Here is a 15,946-nt window from a genome sequence, read left to right as displayed (position 1 = left end):
ATACTTTTTCCTGATTACAATTTCAATAAGAGTTTTTGTAATAATAAATGGAATATACTTCCGTATATATATAAACTAATTTATATATCGATGTATTATTATCGATGTCACGTTATTGTTTTCTCAATTATATAATAATATTTACGTGTGCCTCATTATTATTTAATTCAGAGTGATATACTTATTGTTATTATTAACAAAAATGTCGACAATACATTTATTTCAAATTTCTCAGTAACTATCCCAATCTGCATGCAAGAGAAATATTACCGATAAATATTGCATTATTAAAAACTTATTTCAGATTGCTTTCAAAATTAAGCGTAATTTTCAAATATATTTTAAACACAGTTAAACGTAAATTTGGATTTACGCAAATATTAAATAAATGAGCAGGGAATTAAACTAGTTTTACCGTCTCTGTTATCATGGTCGTGATATTATATTCTCTCAAATACACGGAAAGACGAGCTTTATCTAATTTAACTGTGATTGACGTTGCATTATCCTACCCTACGTGGATAATTTTGCCGGCTGCAGTATAGGATACTTTCCCATTAGATTTATCGCAGAATTTATGGCACGTATAATCACCACAAATTTACTGCAAAATTTGATTTTTGAATTAGAAGTTTTACATGTCCCTTCTACAGAATGCATCGTTTTCATTTTAAATGTGAAATTAAAATTAGATCAAATCAAGAAATTTAGAGAGTATAAAAAAAATAGAAAAAATATTTAATAGAAAAGTAAAAATATATATACAAGTAGTTAATAATTAATCGACACAAATAGGTTTCAATAAATTAATTACATAACACGCGCGTACTGTTATCAATATATCAAATAGCAGAACAGCAACACACTACACCAAACTCAAATAGTCATTCGAATTCGTCGAGCGCACCTTGACAAAAGAATTAACGAGGACAAATTTTTTTTCCCCGCTTACATCTTTTTTTTGCACAATTTAATGAACGTGATACGAAAACCGATTTTCAAAGCACCGCGAATCCACTCGTGCGTCTTTCAGGACTTCGCTACCGCTCGAGGGCGAAAAAAAGAATTGGCAATGCAAAATATCGCTCCAATTTCTCTACATCAACAATTCTATTGCCTTCGCCTGTCAGGATAGAGCCGTCCGCGCAGGATCGATGGCGGGTCTCATTCTTGTTTTCGAGGACCGACTCCCTCTCGAATGACTCGTCGAGATGAAAAAAAAATAAGCGTCCAACGTCCGTCAACGCGTATAAAGAGTCGCCTCGGAGACGGCACGAACTTTATTCTCCTATCGAATTTCTTTTAGAAAACTCTTCTCCCGAACGAACATTGCATTCGCATTCGCCGTGAAGAAACTTCGGGCTAATAAGAGCAGCGTTTTGGCCCCCATCTAAGTGATCTTAATCTAGGTTAAATTGAATTTTCTCCTCGTATTTTCAGAGCCTCGATCCTCGCCGTTATTAAATTAAAAGAATTTAATCTTTTGCGTTACTCTATATTTTTTTTATAAAATAGTTGATAAAGAATTTCCCCCTTATTTATGCCGGCGGCTACGCCGGCTTATATTTTTAGTGAACACAAGTCTTGTATAACTCCGCTACGTATTGTATCTACAAAACCGGGCGATATATTGTCTCTCACGAAAGTGTAAAAAGCTTTTCATACGCTGTTACTCATAGATAACAGAGTGCCGATCGTTGCCAGGATATTGCCGTGGATTCCGCGGGCGTTTTCAGTCGTGCAAACGTATCATTTGAATTTCGTATTGTGTTTGCATTGAGTCAGAATTTTTATAATACTCTGCTTATCTAGTAAACAGGAACAGTTAATTGAATTCCGCAAGCACACACGCGGCGGAGTCCGTCGTTGCGAGAACGTCGACGCATCTCGAATAAGGCCCGTGACACGTATTGCCCTTTAGTCTCCACTCTTCTTCAGTCTTTCTCACGGCTACTATACTCCATTTTATTTTTTCTTTTATTTACGATCGACCGGGACGACCGACCGAATTATGACGTACGTCGTAAAATATCAGGATTGAAAGATCTTTTTTACGGCGCCTAGAGCTCACGGCTGTGCGGATTATCGTGAATTTTTGGCGACACTCACGTTTCTAAGTGAAGCATACGTGGCTAAAAAGATTAGATACAGAACCGAATCATCGTTCAACAACGTATCGAAATGATTCTTCTTTTTTTTTTTATTCGAAAATACATAGATAGTAAGTGTGTCAATCGTATAAATGAGATAGCAGACGGTGATTCAGCCCCTCGCAAGGCGTACCGGTCGATAAGGTTTTAATGAAATCATATTTTTAATCAGTCGTGCTCACAATTTCTATTTCGCTTCCGTAGCTCTATTAGAAGAAACAGCTTAAAAACTGAATCGATTCGGATCCAGTTCCTTAGTCGCGTCCCTTTCAGCATCATATCTTTGACTCTCACAATCGGTGCTGCAACGTCACGCTGGGACTGTACATTTCTTATTCTTCTACCATTTGCATATATCTATTAATTGTTATGTATTATAACATTTATAATACTGAGGGATGGCATTTGTAAACGACTAATTTATTCGCTTATATAAATCGGCTACGATTATTTATATGGCTTTAATGCAGGCGATTTGATTGTCTGCGAGAATTATCGTTACGCTCGAGCGTCATTTACAAATGCTTCCTACGAGCATTTTCATTCTTACGCGATATATTACCATGTTACTATTCATTGCACCATTCACGTATCTTCCTCGCAATTTGTCGCCATCACTCCCTAACGTAGGCTCTTATTGATAATTGTAATTCTTACTTCTGTAATGCGTGCTGATTTCGTACGGTTGTATTGGCCTGCATTCGGATTCGCCAAATTATTATTACCAATTATTATCAATAATTATATATATATTTACATACACATATATATACACACATGTACAAATTGATTATAGTAGTTTCTAGTGTCCTTTATCTTAGCTAACTTTTTGAAACATCAAGTATATATAACTTGGTTGCTTTGACTTATTCATGAAGGAAGGTAGCCGATTTTGTTATCTTGCTTTCACCATTTCAGTGCACATAAAGAAAAAAATTGTCGATGGAAAAGCAAAATAGACTATCTTTCTTCAAAAGTATATCCACCATCAAGTATCAATATATATTACTCATTGCAAATATATTAACGTTATCTATGACAAATTTGACAAAACAGCGATAAAAGAAAATTTTTGCCAATGAGATTTTAGAACAAAACATATATTGGTATACTTTTATTAAAATGAGGATGTATAATAGCAGAAAATAAGGTAAAGTTTGCACGTCGTCTATTTATACACATTATTTTGGAAAATAATTATTGATTATTCGTCAGAATTCTCCCCGTCGAAAACGTACAATAAAAATGTTATTTAATTATCGTACCGCAATTGAATAACAATCACAAAATTAGCATCTCGTTAAACTCGCTACTTAAAATTGTAACATAATAAGTACACAACGTTCGGAAAACAAAATTTTATTTTGCCGGAACGTTTTGCGAATTCTGAGATATAATTTATCTATGTTTATACACATTATCATAAATAAATTGTCAATTAATCACAAAATTCTCCTCCGAAAACGTACAATAAAATAATTATTTAATTGTCGTACTGCAATTGAATAACAATTGTAAAATTAGCATCTCGTTAAACTCGCTACTTAAAATTGTAATACTATATACATAGGTACACAACGTTCGAGCAATAAAATTTTATTTTACCGAAACATCTCGCGAATTTCGAGAAGTTAAAATGGCTCTTCGATAACTCATATCCTTCATACCATATCGGAGTCTACTCGTCGGAAAAGACCGTTTGAAATAAGTAATTCAGATACCCGAGGAATATGGAAGTGGAATTTCCATCCGCTAAATTTCTTCGATGTATGGTTAACGATTCCGCGCGTATTACGATATTCGAAACTGAGTGAAAAGCGGAACAGGGGGAACGGCTGCGTTCGAAAACTGTCTGTGAATAATGTATACGTAACGCGAATTGTGACCCTCTATTTACAATTCTCACGGTGACAGAGACGCATGCCGCATACCACAATTACCGGCTCAACGTGGAAGTGTAAGCATAATTTTCAATCAAGCGGTGGAAGAATTTCTCGTCGCTTTAAGCATAATTGTTACAATTTTTATTACGGTCCGGGTGTATTCGTAGCATATTAACGGAACTTCAGAACATAACATTTATCTAGTGGTTAAATCTTTCTCAGAAATTTATAAATTTTGTACTCGGTAGCTTCTGTTATTGCTACGTTTCAGACTCGCGCGCACGTCTGTAGTCTGAAGCAATTATGCTCTTCGTTACCTTGTTAATTACGCGCCCTTTTACGCTGGCATATAAAATATCGTTGACACCAATTAAAGTTGTAAACAATGGCTCGGCTGCGTCATTATCACATTCTGGGCAAACTACTTCATTGGTCTAGCTTGCGGGGTTTTCTTTTTCTACCGGAAATTAACTACATTCTATTTCGCGAAAAAGACGCGGAAAACACACGCTCGGAAGCGGATAAATATGGTAAACCGTGGGACAATTAATTCGTATCTACTATTATCCATCAATTTATCAGCCAACAAACGTTGGACGATTAAAATGCCTCTCTGAAAAAGTCGGAGAAACGAGTTGAGCGACCCGGCAATCAATTAACATAGAAGACTGAACCGTAACGAACCCGATTAATCAAAATTACTGTGCTTTTGTACGGGTATAAAACGATGTAAAAGAGATAGCTCGCGCGCGCGCGCGCGGACGTATCGAGCGTGCAATCGGAACCACGTGCATCCGGACTGAGGAAATGAGAGCGGGTCGCTACTGTAGGTAAAACGGCGGAATGATCGAAAGATCGATCGCGGTGCGGTTACATAAGAAAGCTTGATGCATCCCGATAACCAATAAATGGCTACATCGACGCAGGTAACCGGCGAACAGCCAGCGTGCGCTCGGTCGGCTACTCGGACCTCTTCGTCCTCAGCAAGAAGGACATGTGGGACGTGCTCAAGGAGTATCCGGCTGCCAGGGTGCGCCTTGAAGCTATCGCAGTCAAGAGGCTGGAGAAATACAAGAGAGCTCCTCTGGAGAAAGGTGAGTCGCGAGCCTATCTTTCTCGTATCTATTATACTCGCGCGTCAAGTACATACAAACACAGCTATATCACGTTTCTTTAACGGCGCGCCAGATAGGTAGAACAAATCGATGAGGATCACCCCTCTCGAAACGAGGATCAACGGAACAACTTTCGAATTTTTCCACGAGGAGAAGTTGAAAAGCTTTTAAAGATATAACCGAATTGGACTTTATAAATTAAATTTTTACAACTAACAGCTGATAACAAAAAATCGAATTTATAAAACTTCTCACAGTTATCTCGAATCGGCTTGATTACGACGACGTTTTCTCGTTTTATTTGATGAAACTTTAAACGAACGGGAAGGCTGCGATAACTCGTGAAGTATCGACATTCGAAAGAAACTCTCGCGTTTCCTTTTGTAATTCGGCTTGTTTTCTCTTTACGGCTGTCTTAGGCGTGTTTTTCGAGTGATTCGAAGATCGTTCGTACGATCTGCGCTAACATCTGCGCGAAACTGGTACCAACGTGTTGGAAATACATTTAAAACTGCTTTTCAATTCGCTCGTTCTCGCAGAGTTGCGCGAAACAGGTATACGAATACGACTGCGAATGCGTCGTGTCTTGCCAGCAGCTTGGCGCACAACCGAAACGCCTCGAATGCCTGAAACTTTCCTCGTTACCATCGTTAAAATAGCTAGACTCACGGAAGTTTACGCGCCCTCGGCAAGGTAAGTTCTTCGGGGTGCGGATGCCATCCGAAGAACTTCGAACCAAGACCAAGAATGAGGGATTCCGTCAAGATACGCTCATCACTGCTACGGCGCATTAACAAATTAACCATTGTGAAACGCTAGACTGTCGAGTTTCGAGTGTAATAGTCGTTAAAGATGCTTTGAAGCAGATATATTGTATCATATCCCCGCGTGACATCCCAGAGGAGACCAGACTTTGACCCTCGATTGCAATAGTTACTTTAAAACTCATTATTTTCTTGCAATTGAAACGAAACCAAACTATACTCCGAACACTTTTTATTAAAATCAATGAAGTTTTATAAATCAACCAAGTTTTGCTCCAACTTTTCAATTCGCGAAAGAACTAATTTTAAAAAATATATCCATTCTTCGATAAAGATAGAAGTATATATAATTGAACAAGCTTTGATAAGTTTTTATTTGATTAACAGCTGCTAAAGTTTTCTTTGCAAAGAATTGACTTTTTATTAACTTGCTTGATCAATATTAATTTTCTCATCTTTCAATGTATAAATTCTAATTTCAATATAACATCAAGAAATATTGTTGAAGTTTAGTGAAGCGATAATTTCCATTGAAGAACTTCGCCATTTTGTTTCTTCGTTTTTCGGATCGCGCGACGGATGTAAAATACACCAGGAAAATGTTTTTTAGTTCCATGAACCAAAATTTTGCTATAACAACGAAAATTTGGTTAAAATACATCGAATAAAAATTTTTACTTAAAATTTACCGAACGAAACTGTAATTTTATGCAAACTAAAGTGTTTAGTTGGTGTAAGGAAATATTTTTATTATTTACATAATAGAGAAATTATTTTTAAGAAGAACTAAATTTTTTATTATATAAACAAAATATTTGGCTGCTGTTAAAAAATTCCTGAACTAAACAGTTTTGTCGAAGGCACTAAATTTTTTTTCTAGTGTACATCGCGCCCAAAAAAATATTGTAAACACTAGTTGACTGCCTCGAGGGCTTACGATATAAAAGTCTATCTCGTATCGCTCTTATTTCCGAAAAACCGTCGTTCAAAATATTCTTCCCGACCTCAATTTTTGCTGAAAAAAACGCTCGCGGTGCTCTCCGCGTAATCCCTTCTCGTTTCTTCTGCAAACGTAACGAGTGTCTAATGAAAGTGGGCTGTCGCGCATGAAAAGTCGGTTTTTGAAGGTTTAACCTCTACAGAAAAGTTTTGAAAAAGTCGACTTGACACTGACAAATACCATCACGCGATGTTGAAAAAGACGCTTCAGTACAATTTTTATAACCGTCTCTCGTCTACGTCATTCAAAATTATTGAGGCAAAAGTCGAGTATACATTTCATCGGCAATCAGATAAAACTCACAAAATTGTTCGAGTTAAATAAATTTCATTCGCTCGATATTATTTGATAAGATCTTTTCGCTGGAGAACTAAGCTACCACTTCTCGTTTGAATCTTCCACAAAGGGAAATAATCTGAACCTTTGCCGCGAGTATACAGGTGGAAACTCAACAACTCCATTCAACAGGGAACAATTTTATTTTTCTCTTACGGATCCCCGAAGCAGTGCGAAGGATAAACGACTGTATTATGTTTGCCGTAGTTTCCACGACGATGCCCGCGCTCGAAAGTTTCGCGTGTTATAACAGCGGCAGCGAACTCCGCCACCTTGTACCGCAAAGTGAGCAAAAGGTGGCCGCTTTGCGCTCGTCGCAGTTCCGGATTAATTAATTAAACTCCTCAGTTCGCCGCTACGTCTATTACTAACACGCGCTGACGAAAATCTTTTGAACGAGGAACAGTGAAATCGCATCTTCGTCTCGATGAGCCCTTTCAAGCATCGCCGCCGTCGCGACCGTTCTATGTAATCCTCGATATCCTCGCGCGTTAACATCTTGAAAGATTTTCGATCATAGAACTTTGGTCAAGCTTCTGAAAGATATATTCCTGAGCAGCGCACAACTTTCAATGCTCGTTTAAACGCGAAATGCGCCTACGTTGCTTTATATGAGCCAGCGTAAATCTTGTTAAACTTAACAGCAAGTTGTGAAATGAGAATCTTAATTCGAGAATTTAACCGGATATTAATAAAACACATTCTTTGCAATTTATCTTTTATTTACAAGTTTTTCTTTAAATATTATTATACAAAATGCATAAATGTAATATAAAATAAATATATTCCATACGTAAGTGAAAAATACTAATATAATATATATACGGTCAAGACGGTTCTTTGTGCGTAATAATATTTTTTGTAAATTTATGCAATTTCCAGTTTTCAAGCCACATTTATTTTATTTGAGTTATGCAGTTTCTAAGATTACTTATTTGCAGCAATAATATTAAATTGTTTGCAATTCAATTTGTGATATTACTCCATTTCGGTTTAGGACTGTGTTTTAATTAAGACCGACAAATAATCGTCGCAAAGTTGGCTTAAACTGAAAATTGTATAAATTTACAATTTTTTAAGACATAATAAATCGCCTTGGATATGGCATTTTTTACTCACACATGTTTAATCTTATCGGTCGAATTTTTATTTAAAAATAAATACATATATTAATATAAATATATTTAAAATAACACAAAATATAATATGGCTCAATAAGAATAAAATTCAAATAAATTAGAAAGACTACGAGTCAAAACAATTTCGTTTATAAAAATAATAAATATAAAAATTATAAACAATTTAAACAAATGTAACCAAACGTTTCCACATCGATCGGATCATATCAATATTAACAATATTGATTTGGAATAATATATATATAAATTTACCATACATGCGGTCTACAAATATAAATATATTTATTTCAGGTTGTCATTTTAAGAAATGTTTAAATTTTGTATGTACAAAACACACACAAATGATTTTTACATGGGGAAATCGTGCTGTCTCGATTCAGTGCCGCATACCGCAAAAATCCGTCGCCACTGTTTTACATGTTTCCCTCATATGTCTCATTTGCCTAATGCGAGAAGCGCACGCAGGATAAGCGTGAGATGGAAATTAGATGGTCGCGTTTAACGCTAAATACGCGACAGCGGATACCGCTATCTCGAGTCATCTCTACCTCGAGGTTGTATCTATCTCGGGATTCACTCATTCGCATGTTGAAATGTTTTCGTGACCTAATTCCTAGCACACGTAAAAGCGCGAAGAATGAACGGGGCGGATACTTAGCGGCGAAAGTCGATGCCACCCTGATGGAGATAAATGGCCGTAAAAGTCACAGCAATTCTCTCCTTCCGGATGTCTCGTTGATCCGAAACACACGGAAACGACGGTCAGAATATCGTGATATGGCGGTATCAACTTCGGTCTATGGGTAGGCTGTCACGAGCTGAGTACCCTTCGGTCTATACTTTCCGTTTTCTGGCAAAATATGTGCGGATAGGGGCTTTGCAAAATCACTGTCCCTTCAACCATAAATTTCAGGGGAAAAGAAATTAGGGAAAGGGAAGAAATTGGGTTTTCCATAACGAAAAGTTAGAGGCTACACAAATATACATTTTGTATCCGTGTTAAAATTCTATTTAAAATAATATCTTTATATTGAATTTGTAACGTAATCGAATGTTAATTTAACATAATGTGATTGTGATTTAAATATTTTGTGCTAATTTGATATTCAATATTTCCTACAATTAGTTTGAAAATAACACAATTTGTAAGTATATAAAATGAACAAGTAATATAAAAATAATGTATTTTAAAACGTAAATTTTAAGATAATGTGTGAATAAAACATTAATTTAACATAATAAACCTAAAACATAACGTAATTACATATGAACGTTAAATGTACTGAAGAAATATGGTTCCATAATTTGCTTGCAAATTGTTTCACATTTTTGTATTACATTTTTTCTATTTTGTGCATAATATTTGTAATATTTTTTAACATTTTTATTTATCCTATATTAAATTAACGCAAAAATTTGGGTAGATGCGAAAGACATGTGAAATGTATTAAATTTAACACAAATTTTACAACTGTATTCCTTTTTAAGTATAAAAGACAAAATAAAGTGGGAAAGTCGTGTGACAAATTTAATGACACTGCAAATACTGTAAACTTTATAAGAGCCCCGAAGAAAATCTGAGATTTCATTTAGTTTTAAACAGACATATTATCTTCTATGAAAAAAAAAGAACATAAAAAAACATTTTTCTTCATGTCCTTTGTTTATACTTTTGCTTTTTCTCTCTTTTTTTTTAAGAATAAGTATGATGGAAGGTCTGAAAGCTATAATGTTAATCACCGGATTTGAAGTCGTAAAAACGGCGTTGAATAGAAGGGGATATTCTGCTCGAGTACATCTTGAGAGATATCGCTACGCTTCTTTTAAGAACGCGAGCTATCGCCGGTCTATCACCGTATATTTTCCAGTAATACGCTTACGCTCTGAAATTTATTTCGTTTATAAACTTTTCGAGCCATTCATCACTATCAAAACGGCAGACTTTCATTCGGCACTCATCTCGTTGCGCGAGCCAATGTACCTACTTTCACGTTGCTATGAGGGATAACGTATGAGAAATTAGGTCGCTGTAATAAGTGTAATGCGTAACGTGAGTTACGGCGGCGAGTTATGGGAGAGGAGTAAAAGCTGCGTGTGTAGGCGATGCCGAGACCAAGATCCGGCTTATCGATCCGCCGCTGTTATCGGTGCAACGTCCCCTCTAATAATTAACATAAAAGTGAACAAAGGCGTGTTGCTACCGTATATAACGTTTACAGATCTAAAGGTATTATATACAGCGGCTTTTCCCGGATTGCAAATCGACGAAGGGCACTTTTGCTAAAAAGCATAAAAAGAAAAACGAGCTGAACGATGTAACTTATACTTAGACTCCTAATTGAAATAGCATCAAAGAATCGCCATACCTCGTGCGTCACGAAGATAACAATTTTTTTGGGCTTGCCGTCGCGTCCGCTATTAGCGTCTTGATCCGCGATTTACCTCCCTTGATATTTAAAGGTCACTTTATTCAATTACGAAGGGATCTTTAATTTAACTGATCCGTGTTAATACGATTTACGTTTTACCAATTAATCATGAGATTATTAAAAAATCCCTTTGACTAGAAATATTTACGAGCACGATACGCAAACATATTTCTAATTGCTTTACGTAGTTTTTTCTATTTCACACTCGCATCTTTCGTCCCGCGGATATCTCTTAAAACCCTCTCAACTTGTAAAAAAAAGGTTTTGCTGAACTATCTAAAAATTTAGTTAGATGCAAATCTGAAAATAACTTCGTTGAATTATCGAAATAATTATTCAGGGAATTCGATTTTTACCTCAGACTTTTTACCTATCCGATGCTTAATTAATTATTCTTTTTATAGAGTGCACTATATATACAGTAATGTTCAATAGTGCCAAGCGTGATGAGTGTTTTGATATTCTAGCAACCTATTTGTGTGCCCTACATAATTATTGTAATAGTCCAACAAAATTTTCTATATCTAGTTGAATTTTTAAATAATTTAACAAAACCATCCTTTTCGTGTAAGATTATAGAATTCTATTCTAAATTCTAACATGAACTGTTTGATGCGGACTTTTGCCATTATAGAGCGAAGTCCCCTCGTAATTAATATGTCTTCGTACAATGACATAGTATTATCGCGAAGCGGAAACCCGTAATGAGTCAAAAGATCATACATGCTCGACGATCGAAAGATCTGCATTAAAGCGAAATGGCGTACCATTGATATTATTGAATACTGTCGACATCGGTTAAATATCAACACGCCTCAAAAGCGGAAATTCGAGAGCACGTACGGATCGTATCAGTCACGATGTGCGTAAACACGATTCATGGATAACACGCATCACGAATGAATGATATCCTAAATAAATGGCTAGCTCTCGTTGTTTTCCCGTATTTCATAAATTCTGACGACTACGGTTGAGCTTTTCATGCGCGACGGCAGTTTTACTTCCAGAAAGATGAAAAAGCGACATAACGACATGGTATGGTAATACCACAACGCTTTTTTTTTTTTTTTTGGACCATCACGGTTTTTAAAATAAAGACCTGCCCGTGTGAAAACAAATTACCAAAGATGAAACTCGGGAATCTGTAAATAAAACACAGATGCATACTATTTTATGTTAATTAACTTGACGTGAATTTGCGAAAATATACTCATTATTCTACCATTTATTTTTTTTTTAGGATACACAGAATTTGTTATAGTAAAATATCTTAAACACGCGTCTCTTAAATTTTTGTATTGTTTCGAAATTGCATTTCTTGCCTATTGTTGCTCGTTCTGTAACAACAAATAATTTTCTTAACAATTCAGTTTTTTATTTTTATAGTAAAGAGAAGAATATGTAATTCCTCACGCTTAATTTAAATTTACTGTTGTTATTTGTAGAGATTTATGTATTTAACAAGGAAACATTAATCATTAAATTCGAGTCTGTACAAAGCGTATAAATTAATATCAAAGATACTCAACGATATATACTGTTTTAATGCAGATAAATAATTAATATTGTTATACTGAAAGCCAATGTCCCGCGCAATGGAATCACCGCTTTTACTAAAGCAAGATGTGAATTTCCAGTTGCCATGGGTAGGTGCCAGAGCACGCCCGGTCTGGTGGAGTCGCGGGGCCGCGTATCGCTGGAGGACATGTGGATATCGCCGGTCGACCTCAAGTCCACCCACGCGTACTCGACGGCCGCCTCGTTGTTCTCGCCGAGTCCGAGCCCGGTGACGCCTCGCGCCATGCCGGGCACGGGGGTCCTAACGGACGCGAACAACGTGCCCAGGGGCGCGGAGAGCCCGATAAGCGGGGCCAGCAGTGGTCCCAGCAGCGAGGACCAGACGGCCAGGGCGCCGCCATCAGCCGCGACCCAAGCCTCCACCGGCAGGCAGTCCACTCATTCCGGTAAGCTCCCCTCATTCACCCCGATGTGACATTAGAAATTTCAACCAAAAGTAGGCTTCTACCTCCCCTCCGCACAAAATTTTTAATTTCCTGGCACGTGGGAAAGGATACTGACCCCCTTGGTAGAAATATATATATGTATAATTTTCCTAGTCACTCATCCAGTTACTCTGTCTAGAATTACTACCTGGTATTATTGTATTTTTATTAGTTGTAACAATACTGCGTATAGGAAATGGATAAGAGAACTCGATCGAGTTTCATTCTGGATGGTGAGTGATGGAAGCAGTTTTCCTGATAAAAGTACATGCAATTAGTGTAGACTGCACCTGCCCAGTTATTGTTTATTATTAATAGATTCTTAATAATAAACGATGTATTAATTATAGATTAATGATAAATTATTATTATACATTTATTACTCCGTACGTTCTTCATGTTTAGCAAATAGATTCGGATTTTGCACATCTTTTTAAGTAATCGCAGGCAAAGCATTACATCTTGATTAGAATTCTAAGTAGTTCTATTTCTCAGTAACTAGACGAACGTTTAATAAACTTTCCAATAATTGCTTAAAAAATACATGCAATATCTGCCAGGGAACGATAGATATATGGATCTTTTATCTGTTGTATTGTTACGTTACAACATATACTACATATCTGGTAGTATATTTGTATCACAATCGCAACTCGTAATCTTCTTATGGTCTTGCCGGTGGTGGCTTTAAACTACTAGCTGCATTTCAATTTAATTGACTACTGCGCTATCTCTCAAAAAATCGATGGTTTAAGCGGATTAATGAACATTTGAATTATCAGATAAAAACTAACGATATTAATTTACAATTACTAAATTGAATAGTAATTGTGTGTCTCCGAGATAATTTTTTTTTTTTATTAACAAAATAAGAAAGAAACATCGTAGAAAAGTATAGGTGAAATAAGTAAATTTGTTCTTCGAGCGAATTCAATGTAATGATTTATGAAAAGTAGCAGATATTTCTGTAAGCACTCGCAGCGTCGAGTAATCACGTAAATTGTATTTTCCGATCATCGATAAAATGCTGCGAACACGATGAAAATTTTATCCTATCCCAATCATACTTGATAACTCGTAAATTCGTTTTACCTGTGTATAGGACAACTTTGATATCGGATTTATTTTAAAAATATCATCGATCTCGCTACCTCACTGGCGATTCTTTTGCGATATTATACCGGGGTATATAAATCATTGCCGATAACGGTGCCGACGGTGTGCTCGCCAGCAAACTGCTGACGCAAAACCGTAGTTTCTTATAGACTATAAGACTTCGCGATTAAGTGAAGCGCGAACACGGAGAGAATAGGAAGACCTTCGTAGCCTCTCACTTTCTAGTCATCAATATTTCACGTTCCATAAAAGCTTTTTTAGAAAGGCCGTGTAATGTTTGTACTATAAACCATCGATGTCGTTACGTTCGATTGAACGTTTTGTAATAAGTTCCATCCCGGAGGTATTTTCAGAACAAAAGACTCTGAAAGCACACATGTGCTTGCACACACAAGGTCCCAGATTCTCCGCAACACTTTATGGAAATTGTCATCATTCATGATATTTCTAGAAATGCATTTTATTGTTTATATATATCGTTGCGATTCATTTATCTTGGAAAATTTAATCGTCATATTTGAATAAGCTTTAATTGTTTATCATTATGAGAAGAGAAAGATTGATGAACTGTACAGTATTGTGCGCGCGGAAGAAACTTTATCGCACCTTTATAAACAAACAGGCGTTTCGGTCGCAATCTCCGCGCCGCCCGCCGTCGATTAGAATTCCGCGGCATGTGATCTCATTGCGAATCAAATCTAACCAGACGTGAATAACGCGTCGCGCGAACGCTCGCCGTTTATCGGCGGTCGTAAAACGGCAAAAAGGTAAATTCAGAAATATCGCGCGGATAATGAATGACGAGCGACGCTCGGCGCCACTCGTAAAATAGCGCCCGACCATTAACCCCGATAGATACGATAGGTAGTAACGATTTTAACGTGTTTCTGCCGACGTTTATATGTCGTTTGGGGAATAAAATCCCCCCCTCGTTTTCGCGCATTGGAAATTCCACTGGTAATCGAGCGTTTCCGTTTAAAGCGCGCGTATATGAACAAAACGCAGTATGACGCTAATACCCCTCCCCTCAAAAATAAAGCGACAGATTTCGATGCGGGCGGTAACAAATCGGATACGAATCGACAGTATACTGATTTAACTGGCGAAACATCGCCACGCGTAATCGCTATTCCGCCGGGTATGGTAAAATGGAAAAGCGATCTCCCGAAATAGAGCCCGGCAATTCCGTGCCGAATTCGAATGTTGACGTGAGGAGTGACACGATCAAGACGAGTCTCTCGACAATACTCTCGGGTTTCCTGAATGGCCAGACGATACTCCGCGGTAATTCCTGAATTAGTTAGCAGTTTGCTAATGCTAATTCTACGTACGTTGTATCTGCTCTCAATGTGACCGGGAGAGGCGGCTTCATCTTCTATGCGAATTCTATTATTGCGCTAGTGCAACCGTTGTACCAAGAGAGAAATACTAATCGCGCGCATTAATCAACATCAGTGAATCACAAAGACTGCTTGCGAATACGCTCGAGGATTCATTTCGCATTCGTACACGCCGGCGCGCCGTTAAGTGCGGAACTTTGTTGCTCTTTTCACGCTCCTCATCTAACTTTCAACAATTGATAATTGCGCTCACTTGTATTATAGCAGCGGGCTGAAAGACAAAATTTCAAACTCACGTGTATATTTAGCGTGTAATTAGGACTGTTGCAAGCAGATTGTGCACAAAGGCGCCAAAGTTTCAAAAATTAATTAGATTTCGCTCGTTCTTTGCAATGCAAAGTATAAAGAAAAACGGTCTAAATCGAGAGCGGTAATAACATTTTTTTTAATTAACAGTTTGCAATGCTACTAAGAAACATAAAATAAAAATATGTAAAAGTACAAAAATATCGAACGTTTCGGAACTCACGGGTCCTTCTTCAGTGATTCATAAAGATGTTTCGATGTCAACGAGATAAACGCATGATCTTACAGTCAAAGCGACATGGGATGGTATTGTGCTGGTATGTGTGTGACAATTTATTTAAAAGAGAAATATGATTCTCCTGTTT

General features: G+C 36.9%; 1 protein-coding gene across 1 annotated transcript in view; it reads left to right on the top strand.

Annotated features, from left to right (window-relative positions):
- Positions 1 to 15,946, top strand: part of LOC108776455 (potassium/sodium hyperpolarization-activated cyclic nucleotide-gated channel 3-like) — a 143,082-nt gene that overhangs the window by 126,108 nt on the left and 1,028 nt on the right. The window contains 2 exon segments of the mRNA XM_018543071.1: positions 4,960 to 5,127; positions 12,454 to 12,780. Of these exon segments, the coding sequence (XP_018398573.1) occupies positions 4,960 to 5,127; positions 12,454 to 12,780 (495 nt within the window).

The sequence above is a fragment of the Cyphomyrmex costatus genome, unplaced genomic scaffold (assembly GCF_001594065.2).
Source record: "Cyphomyrmex costatus isolate MS0001 unplaced genomic scaffold, Ccosl1.0 scaffold36, whole genome shotgun sequence".
Classification (NCBI taxonomy): Eukaryota; Metazoa; Arthropoda; class Insecta; order Hymenoptera; family Formicidae; genus Cyphomyrmex; species Cyphomyrmex costatus.
This window is presented reverse-complemented; position numbering and strand designations above follow the sequence as displayed.